This window comes from Acomys minous (genome assembly GCF_964271855.1).
Source record: "Acomys minous genome assembly, chromosome: 4".
Classification (NCBI taxonomy): Eukaryota; Metazoa; Chordata; class Mammalia; order Rodentia; family Muridae; genus Acomys; species Acomys minous.
The window spans coordinates 49,398,467-49,412,834 of record NC_140486.1 but is presented as its reverse complement, the minus strand read 5'-3'; the positions used below and the strand labels follow the sequence as shown (position 1 = coordinate 49,412,834).

At 46.2% G+C, this 14,368-nt stretch overlaps 1 protein-coding gene across 4 annotated transcripts in view; it reads right to left on the bottom strand.

Moving 5' to 3' along the window:
- The window catches only part of NRG2 (neuregulin 2), a 182,899-nt gene extending 169,017 nt beyond the window's left edge, over nucleotides 1-13,882 (bottom strand). For 3 of the 4 annotated variants that reach the window (XM_084780391.1, XM_084780387.1, XM_084780388.1), the window contains exon 1: nucleotides 12,639-13,590. In XM_084780391.1, the coding sequence (XP_084636517.1) occupies nucleotides 12,639-13,353 (715 nt within the window). In that variant the 5' untranslated portion in view covers nucleotides 13,354-13,590. Of the gene's footprint in view, nucleotides 1-12,638; nucleotides 13,591-13,867 lie in introns of those variants that run through there. The other variant, XM_084780386.1, reaches the window with a different exon arrangement.
- Between the last annotated feature and the right edge of the window lie 486 nt (nucleotides 13,883-14,368).

Below are 14,368 nucleotides of genomic sequence, written 5' to 3'. Positions count from 1 at the left end.
CGACAAGCGAGGGAGGCAGAGTTCCTGAAAACAATCTTCCTTAAGCCCTGAGCTTGTTGAGCAGAGGTATAAGGCAAAAAGATGTTGGCTTTAGAATACCTCAGTGAAGAGGTCACTTAAAGCTTTAGTGACCAAAGCGTGCTCACATCCACAGCTTAGGGCCACAGCTCAGTGTTGGCCTGAAGGACCATGCCTTGGAGTCTATGCCTTGGAGGTGTCATCTGGAAGGGATCAATGTCAGTATCTGGCCAAGACAATTTAATGTGCATGCTGCTACAAGGCGATGAACCTCACCTCAGATGCAGGCAGATCTTTTACACACAGCGTTACCCTCCTCCTACCCCACGTCTCGAGAGCTAAAGTTCAAGGAAGGGTTGGTGACTTCATAATAGAAATTTCTAGAATTTTTCTTTTTTTGGTCTAATGTTTGGGGTAATGGAGTGAGCACATCAGAAGGAACTGAGCAGGAAAGAGCCAGAAGCATCAGGTAAGGGAGGAAGTGAAATCCACGAGAAGAGGCTCTGTATAGGGAAGCAGGGAACCAGCACATGCTGATGACGATTCAGCAGGCAGGCTGCGGCAGTCGAAATGGACAGTTCTAGACCTGCTTAAGCTACATAGGAAGATCAGACAGGCAGACAGACAGAACGACACCCAAAGCTAAAAAATTAGCTAATTAACTGAATGAGAGAAAGAGAAACAGAGACAGAGAAAACAGCCACACAAGCTGTCTTGGGAATCTCCTGTACCCTTTCCAAAAAAACAAAAAAACAACAACAACAAAAAACTTCATTTATGGGCCTTAGGTTCACTCTGACAAATGGATCAAGTCATGGTCTGAGACTCCTCCCCCCTTTAGTGTGTGTGTATGTTTGTGTGTGTGTGTGTGTATGTTTGTGTGTGTGTGTTTGTATATGTGTGTGTTTATTCTTTGCATTATCTTTTCCCTGCAGTTGCATCAGTTGAAACAAAGTTGGGAAAGCTGTTCCATGAACTGCCCTGCTGTTTTCTCCCTCCCAGGGACAGAATCAGATAGGATCATCACCTACTTAGTCGGCTGGTTCCATCACAGCAATAAATAAACCATTCTTGCCTCTCTAAATCTACATAGAGCCAACCAGAGCAGAGTTCTCAATTAGGGAATGCTTGTGAAGCCCAGTGCTGGTCTAAGTAAGCCTGAGAGGTGACATATTGAGACTATACCCTCAGCCCCAGGCAGCAGTAGAAGAGATTTGTGCCTCAAAGAAGGCTGAATTCCAGAGCCTCTTGTGAGGTCATGACCAGTGGCCCTCAGGACTTGGTACTATGCTAGAAGAGAGTTCCTCATGGAAAAACCACACCAGCCCCCCCATATTCCCCACCCAATACTTCAACCAGGAAGAAGTAGAAAATGCATTCTTCCCAGGAAATAAAGGAGTGCCTGTGGCGAAACACTAACAAGACAGGTAGTTAATCTGCCCTTCTTTGAAATTGAAGAATGGCTCCAAGAAACTACGCTTCCAGAAGTGCCCAAACTGCCTACTAAGTAACGAAGGTACAGTAAACCTGATGTTAGGCTCTTAGCTTACTACAGAAGTGGTGCCCAGCCATGCCTCTGGAGGCCTTCATCCTGAAGCATGAGCAAGTGAGATAAACAAGTACCACCTGACACGCCTGTGGGAGTCCAGAATGGGGAATATTTGGAAAGCTTGGGCAGGAGAAAGTGTCAGGTACTTCGAAATGCCAACTACCCAAGTCAGAAAGGAAACTCACACCCAAATAGTGACATATGTGAAGAAAACTGGCAATAGAGAATTCTAAAGTTCAGGAAAAGAAAAGAGCTGCCTGCAAGAATATGAAGGAACCAGCCGGGCACAGTAGTTGCACACCTGTAATCCCAGCACTTGGAAGGCAGAAGTGGGAGAACTGATGCAAGTATGAGGCCAGCCTGGTACACACAGGAGTTGCAGGACAGACAGAGCTATACACAGCGAGAACCTGTATCAAACAAACAATGGTAATGATGATGCTACGAGAAGACAGTGAGCCTTCCAGAAAGACACTGAACTGAAAGATTCCCGAGGGCCAAAGTGCTGCCCTTATTGAAACAGTTGGTGATGCTTTCCAGAGCGGTTCTGGCCCCTTGGCCTGGGCTGTCATTTGAGTGGTTTCAAAATGTGTCTAGGCCAAAAAGCAAATGGGCAGAGACATGGCAGTAAGTGATGTTGGTGACAAATACTAAGATTGCAAGGATAAATCCTGAATAATTCTTCAGGCTCTATGGCCAGCCAAGGACCTACCGGTTAATAATATAACCAGCAGATAGAATGAACCCAAAGCAAGAAGCCTTGTCCTGTAAATACCTAAGAAGCAAAGCTTTATACTTCCACCAGATGCTACACATCAATTAACAAGTTAATCAGAACAAAATTCAATGCACAAACTTTAAAACTGCCACCTGCGGCAAGACCTCATTACTTCTCTGAGGTCTATGTGTGGCTATTAAGTCTGTGCCAAGTTAGGCTTGAGGAAGCCCATCCCTGCATCTGGGAAGCCCTGAATCACGTCAGGGTGAGTCGGGAAGCCTGCTTTGAAAATACAGGACCTTTCAGCCATGTCCCAGGAGCTTTCAGCAGCTGCCCCTAACAGCTGTAAAACGTAATCCACGATCCGCTGGAGTCCAAATACAGACCCGGCAGGACTACAGCAGCTCATTCATGCCAGTGACAGGTATGGATTTTAAACTTCTTATTTGTGAAGCAGAAAAACAGTAATCCACTACAGATGTCTCCCCCCCAACACAAAAGAATTCACAGCATACTCACGAACCCATCAAGCTCTGTAGCATATTTGGACCCCCACCAGGTGAGCATCCAAGCCCCCGGACTCCCATGGGCTATCCTAAACCAGGACCACTCCCACACAACCCATCTTCCTCTCACTACGGCCCAGTAACTCTCAAGCTCAGATTAGTAGAAACATCTGGGTGGAAACCATAGTTTTGTGTATGCTTTTCTGTCCTCGGGGTACTTTTAGAACTTGACGTTTTTTATTTACCCACTCTTCCTGCTTATATTGGTCTAGGTTAATAATAAGCAACATTTGGTGAGGCTTGGGAAGCAGACACCTTTAACCCCAGTACTTATAAAGGAGAGGCAGAATGATCTCTGTAAATTCAAAGCCAATCCGGTCTACATAGGGAGGTCTAAGCGAGCCAGGGTCGTATAGTGAGACCCAGTGAAGAAGAAGAGAAGGGAAAAAAAAGGGGGGGGGTGATATGTTACATTTTATATCCATAGCAATCCTACTAAACTACCACGTTCCCATTTTATGGGGAACTAAGACACAGAAAGTACCTTGCCTCATACCTCCCACCTGGACAGCACAAAGGATGATTTCCGAGCCTTGGCCTGGTCCACCTGACCAGGAGACTGAAAGCCTTCACCATCACACTGTACTTAGTAGGCTTTTGTGTGTGTGTGTGTTTTATAGCAAGGGCATATTTTCAGAAACCTCATCTAACATCATAACTAATAGTGAAAGCGTGGATGTTCTCCTCCACGAATAGCCCAAGGCTGGCTGCTCGCAGCACTCCTATTCAACATTGTACTTGGCAGCCCTAGACGGTGCAGTGAGGGAAGAAAAAAGAAAGAAGTGGCAAACAGAAGGAAAAATGGAACTTTTTTTTTTTATTGCTGACAACATAATCATGTGCATAGAAAGTCTCAACAAATCCAAAAAGGAATAGCATTACTGGCACCAAAAAAAAAAAAAAAAGTGAATTTGTTAGGGTCACAGGATATAAAAATCAACATTAGAAACAGAAGGCGGGGATGGGTGGGTGGGTGGGGGTTTGTTTCATCTCAGTTTCTCTAGCATTCATGAAGACCTGGCCTTTAATCTCCATCACCACAGTCAAGAAGAATGGCTTTTAATATTCTGTCAGTCTTCCATATCTGTGGCTTACGCGTCAACAGATTATGTACTGTATAGCTTTGTCCACGGTAGTCACCTCTGTGTGGAATGCACATAGGCTTTCCTCTTGCCATTGCTTCCTCAGCCATGCATGCCAACAATGACTTACACAACTTTTACATCATGTGGTATGGTATTATAAGTAATCTAGAAACAGCTTACGAATGATATGTGTAGGTTATATACAAACCCTATAGCATTCATAAGGGATTTGAACACCTACAGACTTGGATATTAATGAAGGGGTCATGGAGCTGGTGTCTCTTGGATACAAAGGGGCAACTGTAGTAGCAACGAGTAACTGGAAAACGAAACCAAGTTAATAATACCATTTTTAATAACATCTTAAATCATAAAGCACATCAAATTTGACAAAACACAGACAAGCCACATTCATGGAAAAATCAAACATTACCCAGATGATTTTTGTTTTGTCTTGTTTGTTTGTTTTAGAAAGGGTCTCTTTACATAGCCCTCTATATCCCAGAGCTCACAATATAGGTCAGGCTGGTCTTGAACTCACAGAGATCTGTTTTCCTCTTCCTTCAAAGTCCTGGGTTAAAGTCCTGTGCCACCATGACTGACATCTGTTGTGTTTTATTTTGTCTTTTTAATTTTTTTGCTTATGGGTGTTTTGCCTGCATGTTTGTTTATGCAGCATTTGTGCGTTCCTGGTGACTGCGTAGGCCAGAAGAGGGAGTCGAATCCCCTGGAATTGAAGCCACCATGTGGGTGCTGGGAATCGAACCTGTGTCCTCTGGATGAGCAGCCAGTGCTCCTAACAGCTGAACCATGTCTCCACCTCATCAAGCTGTTTTGTTTTGTTTTGTTTTGTTTTTCCTTTTTAACTAAGATTTCAAACGCTGCTTTCATCATGAAGAACAAACTCATTAGCCTAACATCCAAGATGAAGGGCACTGTCACCCCAGCCCACCTCCCTAAGCCCCTTAACCGTTTCTCCTTTTCTTTCTCGTCTGTTTGTCAACCACAGACATGGCCTTCTACTACTGAGAATGCTGCTCTCTTCGTGGAATTGATTTGAATTCACTGACTCATCTTTCTTTACCCTCAAACCACTTTCAACTCATCTGCCTCTCATGATTAGAATAACATCTCAAAGCTGCTCCGAGAAATTTCTTAAATTCTCCAGCAGGTATGGCCGTCCTTCCCTTCATGACTCTTGTCCCCCCCCCCCCCCCCCCGTCCCCAGCACTGTGTTGTCATAAGTTACAACATTTCAGATACTCTAAGTTGAATTGCTGATACATGTGTGTAGCTCAGAAGTGTAAATTCATGGATAACAGGCTCTATAGCCAATTTGTGAGAATAAACTCCTAAAGGATAAAAAATTTAAAAGCCCTTAAAAGTCCCTTTAAATAACAAAACCTTTGGGATAGGGAGGACATCACTGTCACAGCAGGAGGAATGCTCTCCTGACTCTTGCTCAGTCTTGGGTAGGTATTTAGCCATGTGGTCACCTTCCTTTCATTCAATTCTGAGTTAGGTCGTTTTGGTTTTTGTAAGATGGGCCAATACCAAGATAAAGGCCAAGTAAAACATCTCAGCCTGATGGATAAAGACAGTCCATTCTCAGTCTTCATAAAGCAGACAAAGAGGAAAGGGGTGGGGAGCCAATGTCCTTAGAACAGGGTAGGGAATCCATGAATGATAAATTAAAAAAAAAAAAAAAAAAAAGCATAAAGGATTCTGCATCCAGAAGGAGCATAGAGAGTAATGTGACTGTCAGTCTTGGCAGCGAACACAGAAACCCTGAGGATACCTATGCCTCTGCCCTTCTGGAAACGTCTGCAAGGGATAGAGAAGTATCAGGCACTTCTCACCCACCTCAGGAGGCTAGCAGCACAGCCACGCCCTGAGCAGAGGCTCACAGAAGGACCTGGCTTTGGAGAAGCTGTCCCAGGAGAGGTCCCAGGAGAGGTATTTGGCTCTCGCTGCATATACAAAGTGGGAGGGAATGTGGCTGTAGATTGAGATCATATGCCGTACTCTCCTTGAAGCAACTAGCTGGGGGAAGAGTCCCGGATTCAACTTCATTTCGTAATTACCAGAAGCATCGCAGCTGATTGGCAGCACCTGATTTCAATCAGTACAATTTGTCTTTTGACCCCAGCTTGGCAAAAGCTTCCCAGATCTGTACCTGGGTTCTAGCACTATCTTTTTCATGTTATTCTAATGCCCTTTTCCTGTCCTCTGTGTCGGCCCAACTTTTTATAGCCTTACATGACACTCTAACTCAGCAAGAGTAATCTCTGTACATTGTTATTTTTACATTTATTTATTTATTTATTTATTTATTTATTTATTTATTTATTTGAGAGTGCCTGCCACTGTGTGTGTATGGAAGTCAGGGGTCAACTTGCAAAAGTCAATTCTCTTCTTCTAGATTCTGGAGCTCAAACTCAGGGAGTCAGCCTCGACAGCAAGCACCTTCAGTCACTGGACCATCTTACTGGCTAGCCCTGTGCTCTGTTATTATTAAAAGAGTCTACTTAAATTTCATAAAAAACCAGGGCATGGTGGTGGATGCCTTTAATCCCAGCACTTAGGAGGCAGAGGCTGGCAGATCGCTGTGAGTTCGAGGCCAGCCTGGTCTACAAAGCCAGTCTAGGACAGCCAAGGCTACACAGAGAAACCTTGTCTCAAAAAAACTGGAAAAAAAAATTATAAAAAGACTGACATCTTAGCCAGGCGTGGTGGCGCACGCCTTTAATCCCAACACTCGGGAGGCAGAGGCAGGTGGATCGCTGTGAGTTCGAGGCCAGCCTGGTCTACAAAGCAAGTCCAGGACAGCCCAGGCTAACACAGAGAAACCCTGTCTCAAAAAACCAAAAAAAAAAAAAAAAAAAAAAAAAAAAAAGACTGACATCTCAGCAAAGAGTAGGTCTGAGATGTTTGGGTGGATGAACTGGGCATTTTAACAACATGGCTTCTCCTTTAGCATGCTTAATTATGATGCTTAACAGACATCTTGCAGTTTAAGATGACACATTCAAAACAAAATTCTCTCCCAGTGATGACTTGAGCCCTGCCACTCAAGGGAAAAAAATCATCAGATCAAGTCAGGATTTTATTTTGAAATTGTCATTCTCCTTTGTAATCTTATTTTTTTATTCTTTTCTCGATGGAAAGGAAAAAAAGTTGGTGTTCTGTTTTATATTTTAAGTGTTCAGGTTGCTTTGTCACAAAAACTAATTGTAAGCATGAAAAGGAACATTTTCAACTTTGTCATGATTTTCTCACTTTCACAGTCAACTCAACTACTTCACTCAATTTTCTAGAGTTGCCTATGTCATCCCTTAATACTCATAAACTCAATGTATTTCTGTGTACAAATTCCAACAAATAAATGAAATTGAGAGATTTAACTTAGTAGAAACAGGAAAAAAGTAATACCTATTTCACATCCAAATTTCATATCCAAATTCAAAATTGGATGGGAGCATATCATTAGTAAAGTTTATAGTAACAAAATACCATTTCAACCTTTGAAAAGAAAACCCAAGAATATGTGTAACAAACAAACAAACAAACAAAAAACCCTTCACAGGTTGCTGGGCTTGTAGCCGGGGCTACATAATAAGACCATGTCTCAAAAAAAAAAAAAAAAAAGACTGCACAGACTGAAATTGATATCACCATTTCTTTCCCAAGTCAATATTTAAAGCACCCAATGCCACTAAGCCAACTTTGGGGGTGAAGAGTCCCACTGTTTAGATATTTTCATATTTACTTTCTCTTCTACTTACCCAAAAGGTATTTCCCTGAACCTCTCAAATTCTAATCATTTACACATACATACAATCATATGTACACACACATTTAGTACTCACATATACGTATACACATTTATGTACACACACACACACACACACACACACACTACAGCATGGTTTCACTATGTAGCCCCTGGCTGACTGGAATTCACTATACTGGAATTGAGGATGCCCACCACCATGCCTGGCCATGGAATATATTTCAACGGCAGAACATCTAAAAACTAAGTTGAGATATAACATAGGGTTATATGTGTGAGGTAAGGTATGGGTGACCTGGAAAACTTGACTAGATAACTGGACACAGAAAAGGACTCAAAAGTAACAACAGAACCCCTGAGTAGTTACAGTGTAACTGGTGAAAATTTTACCATAAAATTGTCTTAGTGCCTTGTCTCAAAAAAAAAAAAAAAAAAAAAAGTCTTAGTGGCAAAGTTGACACACTCCATCTACTAAAAATTAAATCATAAGAAAAAAGAAAAAAATTAAGTACTACTTTGGGAAAATGCCTTTTAGAAAAGAATACATTTCAAAACTAAACAATTTTACAATTATTTTAGAGCAGGGTAGCTGAAGGCACAAGAAGGAGAAAACTCTATGTTCTGATATGCTTGCTGAATTTTGAACATAAGAAATGTTCCTTATATTTAAAAAAAAAAAAGTCCAGTTTCATTTTAAAAATAAGCTGTTATGCACTCAGGGAGGCAGAGACAGGCAGATCTCTGTGAGTTTAAGGCCAGCCTGGTCTACAAAGCAAGTCCAGGACGGCCAAGGCTATACAGAGAAACCCCATTTCAAAAATCAAAAAAATTTTTAAAAGCTGTTATTATTAGAGAATAAAATTTAAAAGCCCTGGATAAGAAAGGATGGTAAGAAGATTATAAATGCCTTGATTAGGAGCTAAGAGGAACTGTTACTCAAACTCCCAAGATCCCAAAACATTTGCTAGTTAAATTAACAGTTCTTTTTATTTGCATTCAAATTTGGGAGGGGGTGTGGTAACCTACCTCCTCCCACCTCCATCCCAGGAAAGCATTGTCTCCAGCAAGACCTTTCTTCCTACCTCTGAGATCCCATTAGCACTAATCACCACTCTGATTAAGCATATCGTGGCCAAGTACTCTAATTGATAAGGGCTCTTTTGGAGAGGGGAGAAGAAAAGGAAAAGGGTTCCCATAGTGACAAGATCATCAAACTAGCTTTCCCACACAAAACTTGGTGTCACAGATCAGTACGATGAGAGCGTTTGAACATGAATTTGGAAGCTCTTTTTTTTTTTTTAAACTTCTTGACTTAATCCACTCAAAAGGGGTGTCTAAGCTAGACACAGTACCAAACACTGCTGGGGTTGGGGGGTGGGGAGCAGGGATGAGGCTAAAAAAGATCCCAAAGATAAGATGTTATTTCTGGCCCACAAATTGCATTCTGCAGAGGAAAACAGCCACCCAAGAAATAATGGTATTAGGGTGGCAAGTCAGCCCCCTCTCCCTACCCCCCCCCTACCACCAACCTATAACCAAGATCCTGGGACTGGTCAGTTTCTAATCTGGTTTCACTTTTCCTTCTTCAAGCTGCAGCACAGCTGGCTTCCCAGCTGGCTGGGGAAAGAAAAGATTCTGCAAATAAACGGCGTTTTTAAAAATATTCGGCCACTTTTGCTATGAACCACCTTCCTCTAATATGTGAATCTGGGTGCCAGATTGATTTCAGAGTCCCCAGAAGCACAGCCACAAACAGGAGAACCACAAGTCAGCAAGTCCCGAAGGAAGACGCAGTCTTCTTTCCTGCGGTCCCCTCTGTCTAATCAATTAGGAAATGGCTTAGAAACATGTATCTGAGGAAGCAGTGAGATGGGGGGGTGGGTGGGGGGGTAGCTACGCCAAATATGTGTGAGCACTATGTAAAGAACGGGACAGGCTGGAAGCATGGCACAGAATGACACAGTCCCTCTAAAGCCTTTGTGGCTCTACCTCTCCTTCCCCACAGAGAGCTCTGAAAATATCTCCACGTATGCAAATATCTTTAGAATGCAAAGGCTTTACTCCTTACCACTAGAGGTAGCAGGTTCGGTTAAACGTCATACATTGGATGCCCCCTGTGGCTAAGCATTGCTTTTCCAGAGGAGGGGGGGGTCCCTAGCTCCCACTCTCAGACTAGCCTTCATAGCTGCAACTAGCCATTGTGAAGAAGACCTTTCAGGGGTCCTGAATGATCCTTAATTTGCTGTGACTGAGGCATGTGCTTTTCAGCACAGTGTACGCCTCCACATGGCACACTGTCTCTCAAGTCCCCTTCCCAAGCACAGCTTGTAGAAGACCTCCCCAGGAACCACACCTCTAGAGCCAGGACAGCTCAGCCTTCAAACTGGCTGAACAAAGTAACAATTCAGCCCCAGTTGCTCAATATAACGGCCACGGTGACAGTTTCCAAGTGCCAGCTTCCCTATTTTGCAATGGGCAAGTAAGTCTGCTCCAAGGAGAGAATGTTCCCAATGGCCCTGTGGCCCACGGGGCTTTCTTTAGAATAGAAAACAGAAAATGAATGTGTTGGCTATTTCCTGCTGAGCACAAGGAAGGTGTTGTGGTTAGTTAGACTGATTTTGTTTCCTCATTTAATATGCCATTACAGCACATGTTTTCTTTAACCGCATAGTAGAAGATAAGAAAATACAATTTATATGTTATATTATCTCCAGCTCCATAAGTCTCCTCTCACAAAAATGCCCTTTAGTTTCTAATCCTCTTATGTAAAGCTTCTCTGATGCCTATCTATACACTGTCACCCCCTTTTTTTATTCTAAAGTATTTACTGCCATACGCACTCCTGCTCCTCGATAATTTATGATGTGTGAGGGCCTTCCCTTTACAAGTGATTGCAGTCCTAAATTTATCTCTGCAAGAGCTATACTACACATAAATAATACGAGATGCCCATAGTCTAAAAGCAGAGTATATTTATGACCTCAAATCTTTCATGATCTCTCCATTCAACTGTTGAAACTACTAAATGCTCACTGAAACAATCAAGGTGCCAAGGAAGGAGACACTGCAGAGGACAAAGGGCAGACAGTGCCTGACTGACAGCTGCTATCAGCCCTCAGTGACCCTGAGGAGAGGTCAGGTGGAGACATGCACTGTGCATATTCAGGAGCCATTCACCAACAACCCAAACAGAAACTGTCCTTGGACAAGGTTCAATACATGTTTTTACAATCTACTTCCCACTGCACAATACAGTTAGTTCCACAATTCCCCAAGAAATCTCAGATAAAATACTTAATAGAATTGTGTGTGTGTGTGTGTGTGTGTGTGTGTGTGTGTGTGAGAGAGAGAGAGAGAGAGAGAGAGAGAGAGAGAGAGAGACAGAGAGAGAGAGAAACAGACAGACATTCTTAGCTGGTCTCAACTTGTCATCATAAAACATTCAGAGCTTAAACATTAAAAAGCAGGCAACAATATTGCTTAGAATAATATCCAAACCATAAACTGTTGTCATCCCCCAATTACATGGTAAGACACTTCCAAGATTCTTCTAATTAAAGTGATCAGGGTTTAGCACTATGCTTAGATACACTCCCACAACTAACTGCCTAAAATTCGTCTCTTAGAGGAAAGGGAGCAGAAAAGTTTCCAAAAGTCAAAGAAAGATGAAAGCAGAAAATTTTCCTACTAGCTGTTACACACACACTCTCTCTCTCTCTCTCTCTCTCTCTCTCTCTCTCTCTCTCTCTCTCTCTCTCTCTCTCTCTCTCTCTCTCTCTCCTCAAGTCTTTCTACACTACCCAGGCTCAGCCAATAAACTAGTAAATACTTCTATCAGAGTTCAGTACACCTATCACAATTCAGGGATTCAATAGACCAGGGTTACACTAAACACCACAGCCTTTTAAAAACCATCTTATTGAGAAACCAGTGGGGCTTGGAGACAAAAAGAAAAAGCTGTTGAAGTGTCATTTCTTTGACTTCCGAACGGGAAACCTTCGCGCTGGGGCCCGCACGGATATGCAAGCTAGCGTTTGGTCTACAATCCCCTGCATTCCTGTGCAGCACCCAACGTTGTGAAGACAGATGCAGATGCGGTCAATACCTCCCGCCAGGAAGATGTTACTGCCGAGAACTTCAAACATTCAGCAAAAGCAAGTTAGTCTCTCATCACCACCAACATGATCAAGACCAGGCGAGATACTTCACAAACTGCTAAAAAAGAGTGCTCGCTGGTTCTGAGGGTTAAGAAGGGAAGGCTAAGCTTAGAAAAGACAGAGGAAGCACAAGGGAGGGGGAAAAAACAGAGCCACATGAAGGACTGAAAACAGTAGCAGAAAAAGTCCAACTCTGCCTGCGCCAGCGGTGTGGATGAGCCCAGCAACCAGGGAGAGGAAGGAGGGGGCGGGGGCGACCATTCCCTAGGTGAACTTGTAAGCCGAGGCCTTCACAGCCTGGGAGTCTACCCAGCTGCTCCAGTAGACCCTGCTAGCCTGGACAAGGCAGGCCCCCGGGAGCGGAGCGGGCGAGGCCTCTGAGGGTCACTCCTGACTCACTGAGCCTCAGGCCAGCGCCGCCCGGACCTCACCGCTTTCCCTTCCGCTACTGGGCTATGATGGCAGCTTTCCAGCCCCACATGCCATACATCAGCCGCAGATCCCGGTTGGCACAGACCAGCGCCTCCCCACCAGCTCTCGCCCCTAGCACACACTTTGAGCTTGATTCTCCTTCTCCCAAAGCCCACACCCTCACCCACCCGCGACCTGCGCCCTGTCTAGGGGCGGCCCCACCCCCCGGCGGCCGTGCGCTGCCAGGCCTGGGCACCTGCGGCACCTCTCCGCCCCACCCCCATCCTCCACCACCTCCCTCCCCCCCCCCCTTTCTCCAGCAGAAGGAGGGGGCGACTCACCGCAGTCAGTGCACAGGATCTTGCCCACCTCTTTCTTGATGTTTTTGCCGTTAGGGTCGACTGGGGCAAAGGCCGTCTTAAAAACTAAGGGCTGCTCGGTGGGCTCCAGGAAAAAGATGTAGCGCTGGTTCCTTTCGAGCGGCGCACAGGAGCCCACGCTGATCACCTGCTCGCGCTGCAGCCCCCCGCTCCGGAGCGGCCACTTGTCCAGCACCTTCACCAGCGCCACCCGACCCGAGGCGGGCGGCTCGCGGGTGCTGTTAGAGCTGGAGCCGCCTGCCGGGGCCAGTCCCTGTACCTTGCCCTCCACCACCACCGGTGCCTTGTACGCCTGGTCCTGCACCGACTTGAGGCTGGGCGAGTAGCAGGCGAGCGACACACCGAAGAGCAGCATCGAGAAGCCGGGGGCCGGGTCGCGCCTCATGCCGCCGGCGGCTGCGGCTCGCGAGCGGGCGGCGGCTCTTCGGGCTGCGGGGCTGCGGGGCTGCGGCTGTGGCTGCGGCCGCGGCTCTGGGGGCGCAGCGGGACGGAAGATGCTGCTGCTGCCGCTGCCGCTGTTCTTGCTGCTGCTGTTGTTGTTGCTGCTGCTGCTTCTGCTGCTGCTGCTCCTGCTGCTGCTGCTGTCGCTGTAGCTGTCGCTGTAGCTGTAGCTGTAGCTGCTGCACCGAGCCTTCTCCAGTGGCGGCGGCAGCGCTGAGCAGCAAACCTGCCGCATCTGGCCAGGCCATTTGGGGGGCTCCGCCGCTCAGCCGCCGCCGCCTTGGGAGGGGAAACAGAGCCCTATGGAAAACCGGAAACAGCGTAACGTTAGCGCCTTGAAGCCCTCCACCGGCAGCCCGGGGAGGTGGCCCAGCCAGGGCAGGGGACAGGCGGCAAGTGGGCCGCGATGCGCAGCCCAGCGCAGCGCAGCGCTCCCTCCCTGCGCGCCAGGACTTGGAGGAGGATGCGGAGGATGGGACGCCCGCCCACTTGCTCAATCGCGCCCCCTCTATCCCCGGACCGAGTCTGGAGCGTGGCTTCTGCAGGGGAAGCTTGGAACTGCACTGCTTTAGTGCCCGCCTTCAGCCCGCAGGGGCGCGGGAGGAATCGTGCCAGCCTTTGCTCTTGGGATTCATAGGCATGACAGTGGGATTTAGTGCCGGGAGGAGAGGGTGGCTCTGATACCATCCCAGGAAGTGGGGAGTAGGACACAGGGCGTGTCTCTGTCTTAAGCCCTAGGCTGTAAGTACCAGAGAGATAGCCAGGGCCAGGATGGAGCACCTGCTTCTTGCCTCCAGGCCGGTCTTCTTCTCCAAGAGGACCCCTGAAAACACCCTCCCCCCCCCCCCCCGACCTAAAAGTCCACCTGCTCTACCCTGCCACCGCCTGGTGACCGCTGGATATTCGAGCTGGGATAAATGACACAAGTCCCATCATTTTTAAAGGGTCAGGGCTACAATGTGTCTTGTCTGGAGAGGTAATGATTGGAAGCGGGTCCAGCTGTCCAAACTCAGTGTTTTCTCCAGTTGTCAAGGGGAACCAGGATGCGTGTTATACAACCCCATTTTTTTTTAAACTCAGCTCCCTAAGTGGGGGGTGCAGGGTGGGGGCACGCTCTCAGAGATAGCTTAGGGCCAGAGCCTGTCGGGGCCAGAGAAGTCTCCATGGAAATGGTTTCTTCGTAATCTGGTGCTTTGCCAAAAGCCAGTGTCTAATACAAACACGTATTCCACACCCCAAGCCCAGGAAGT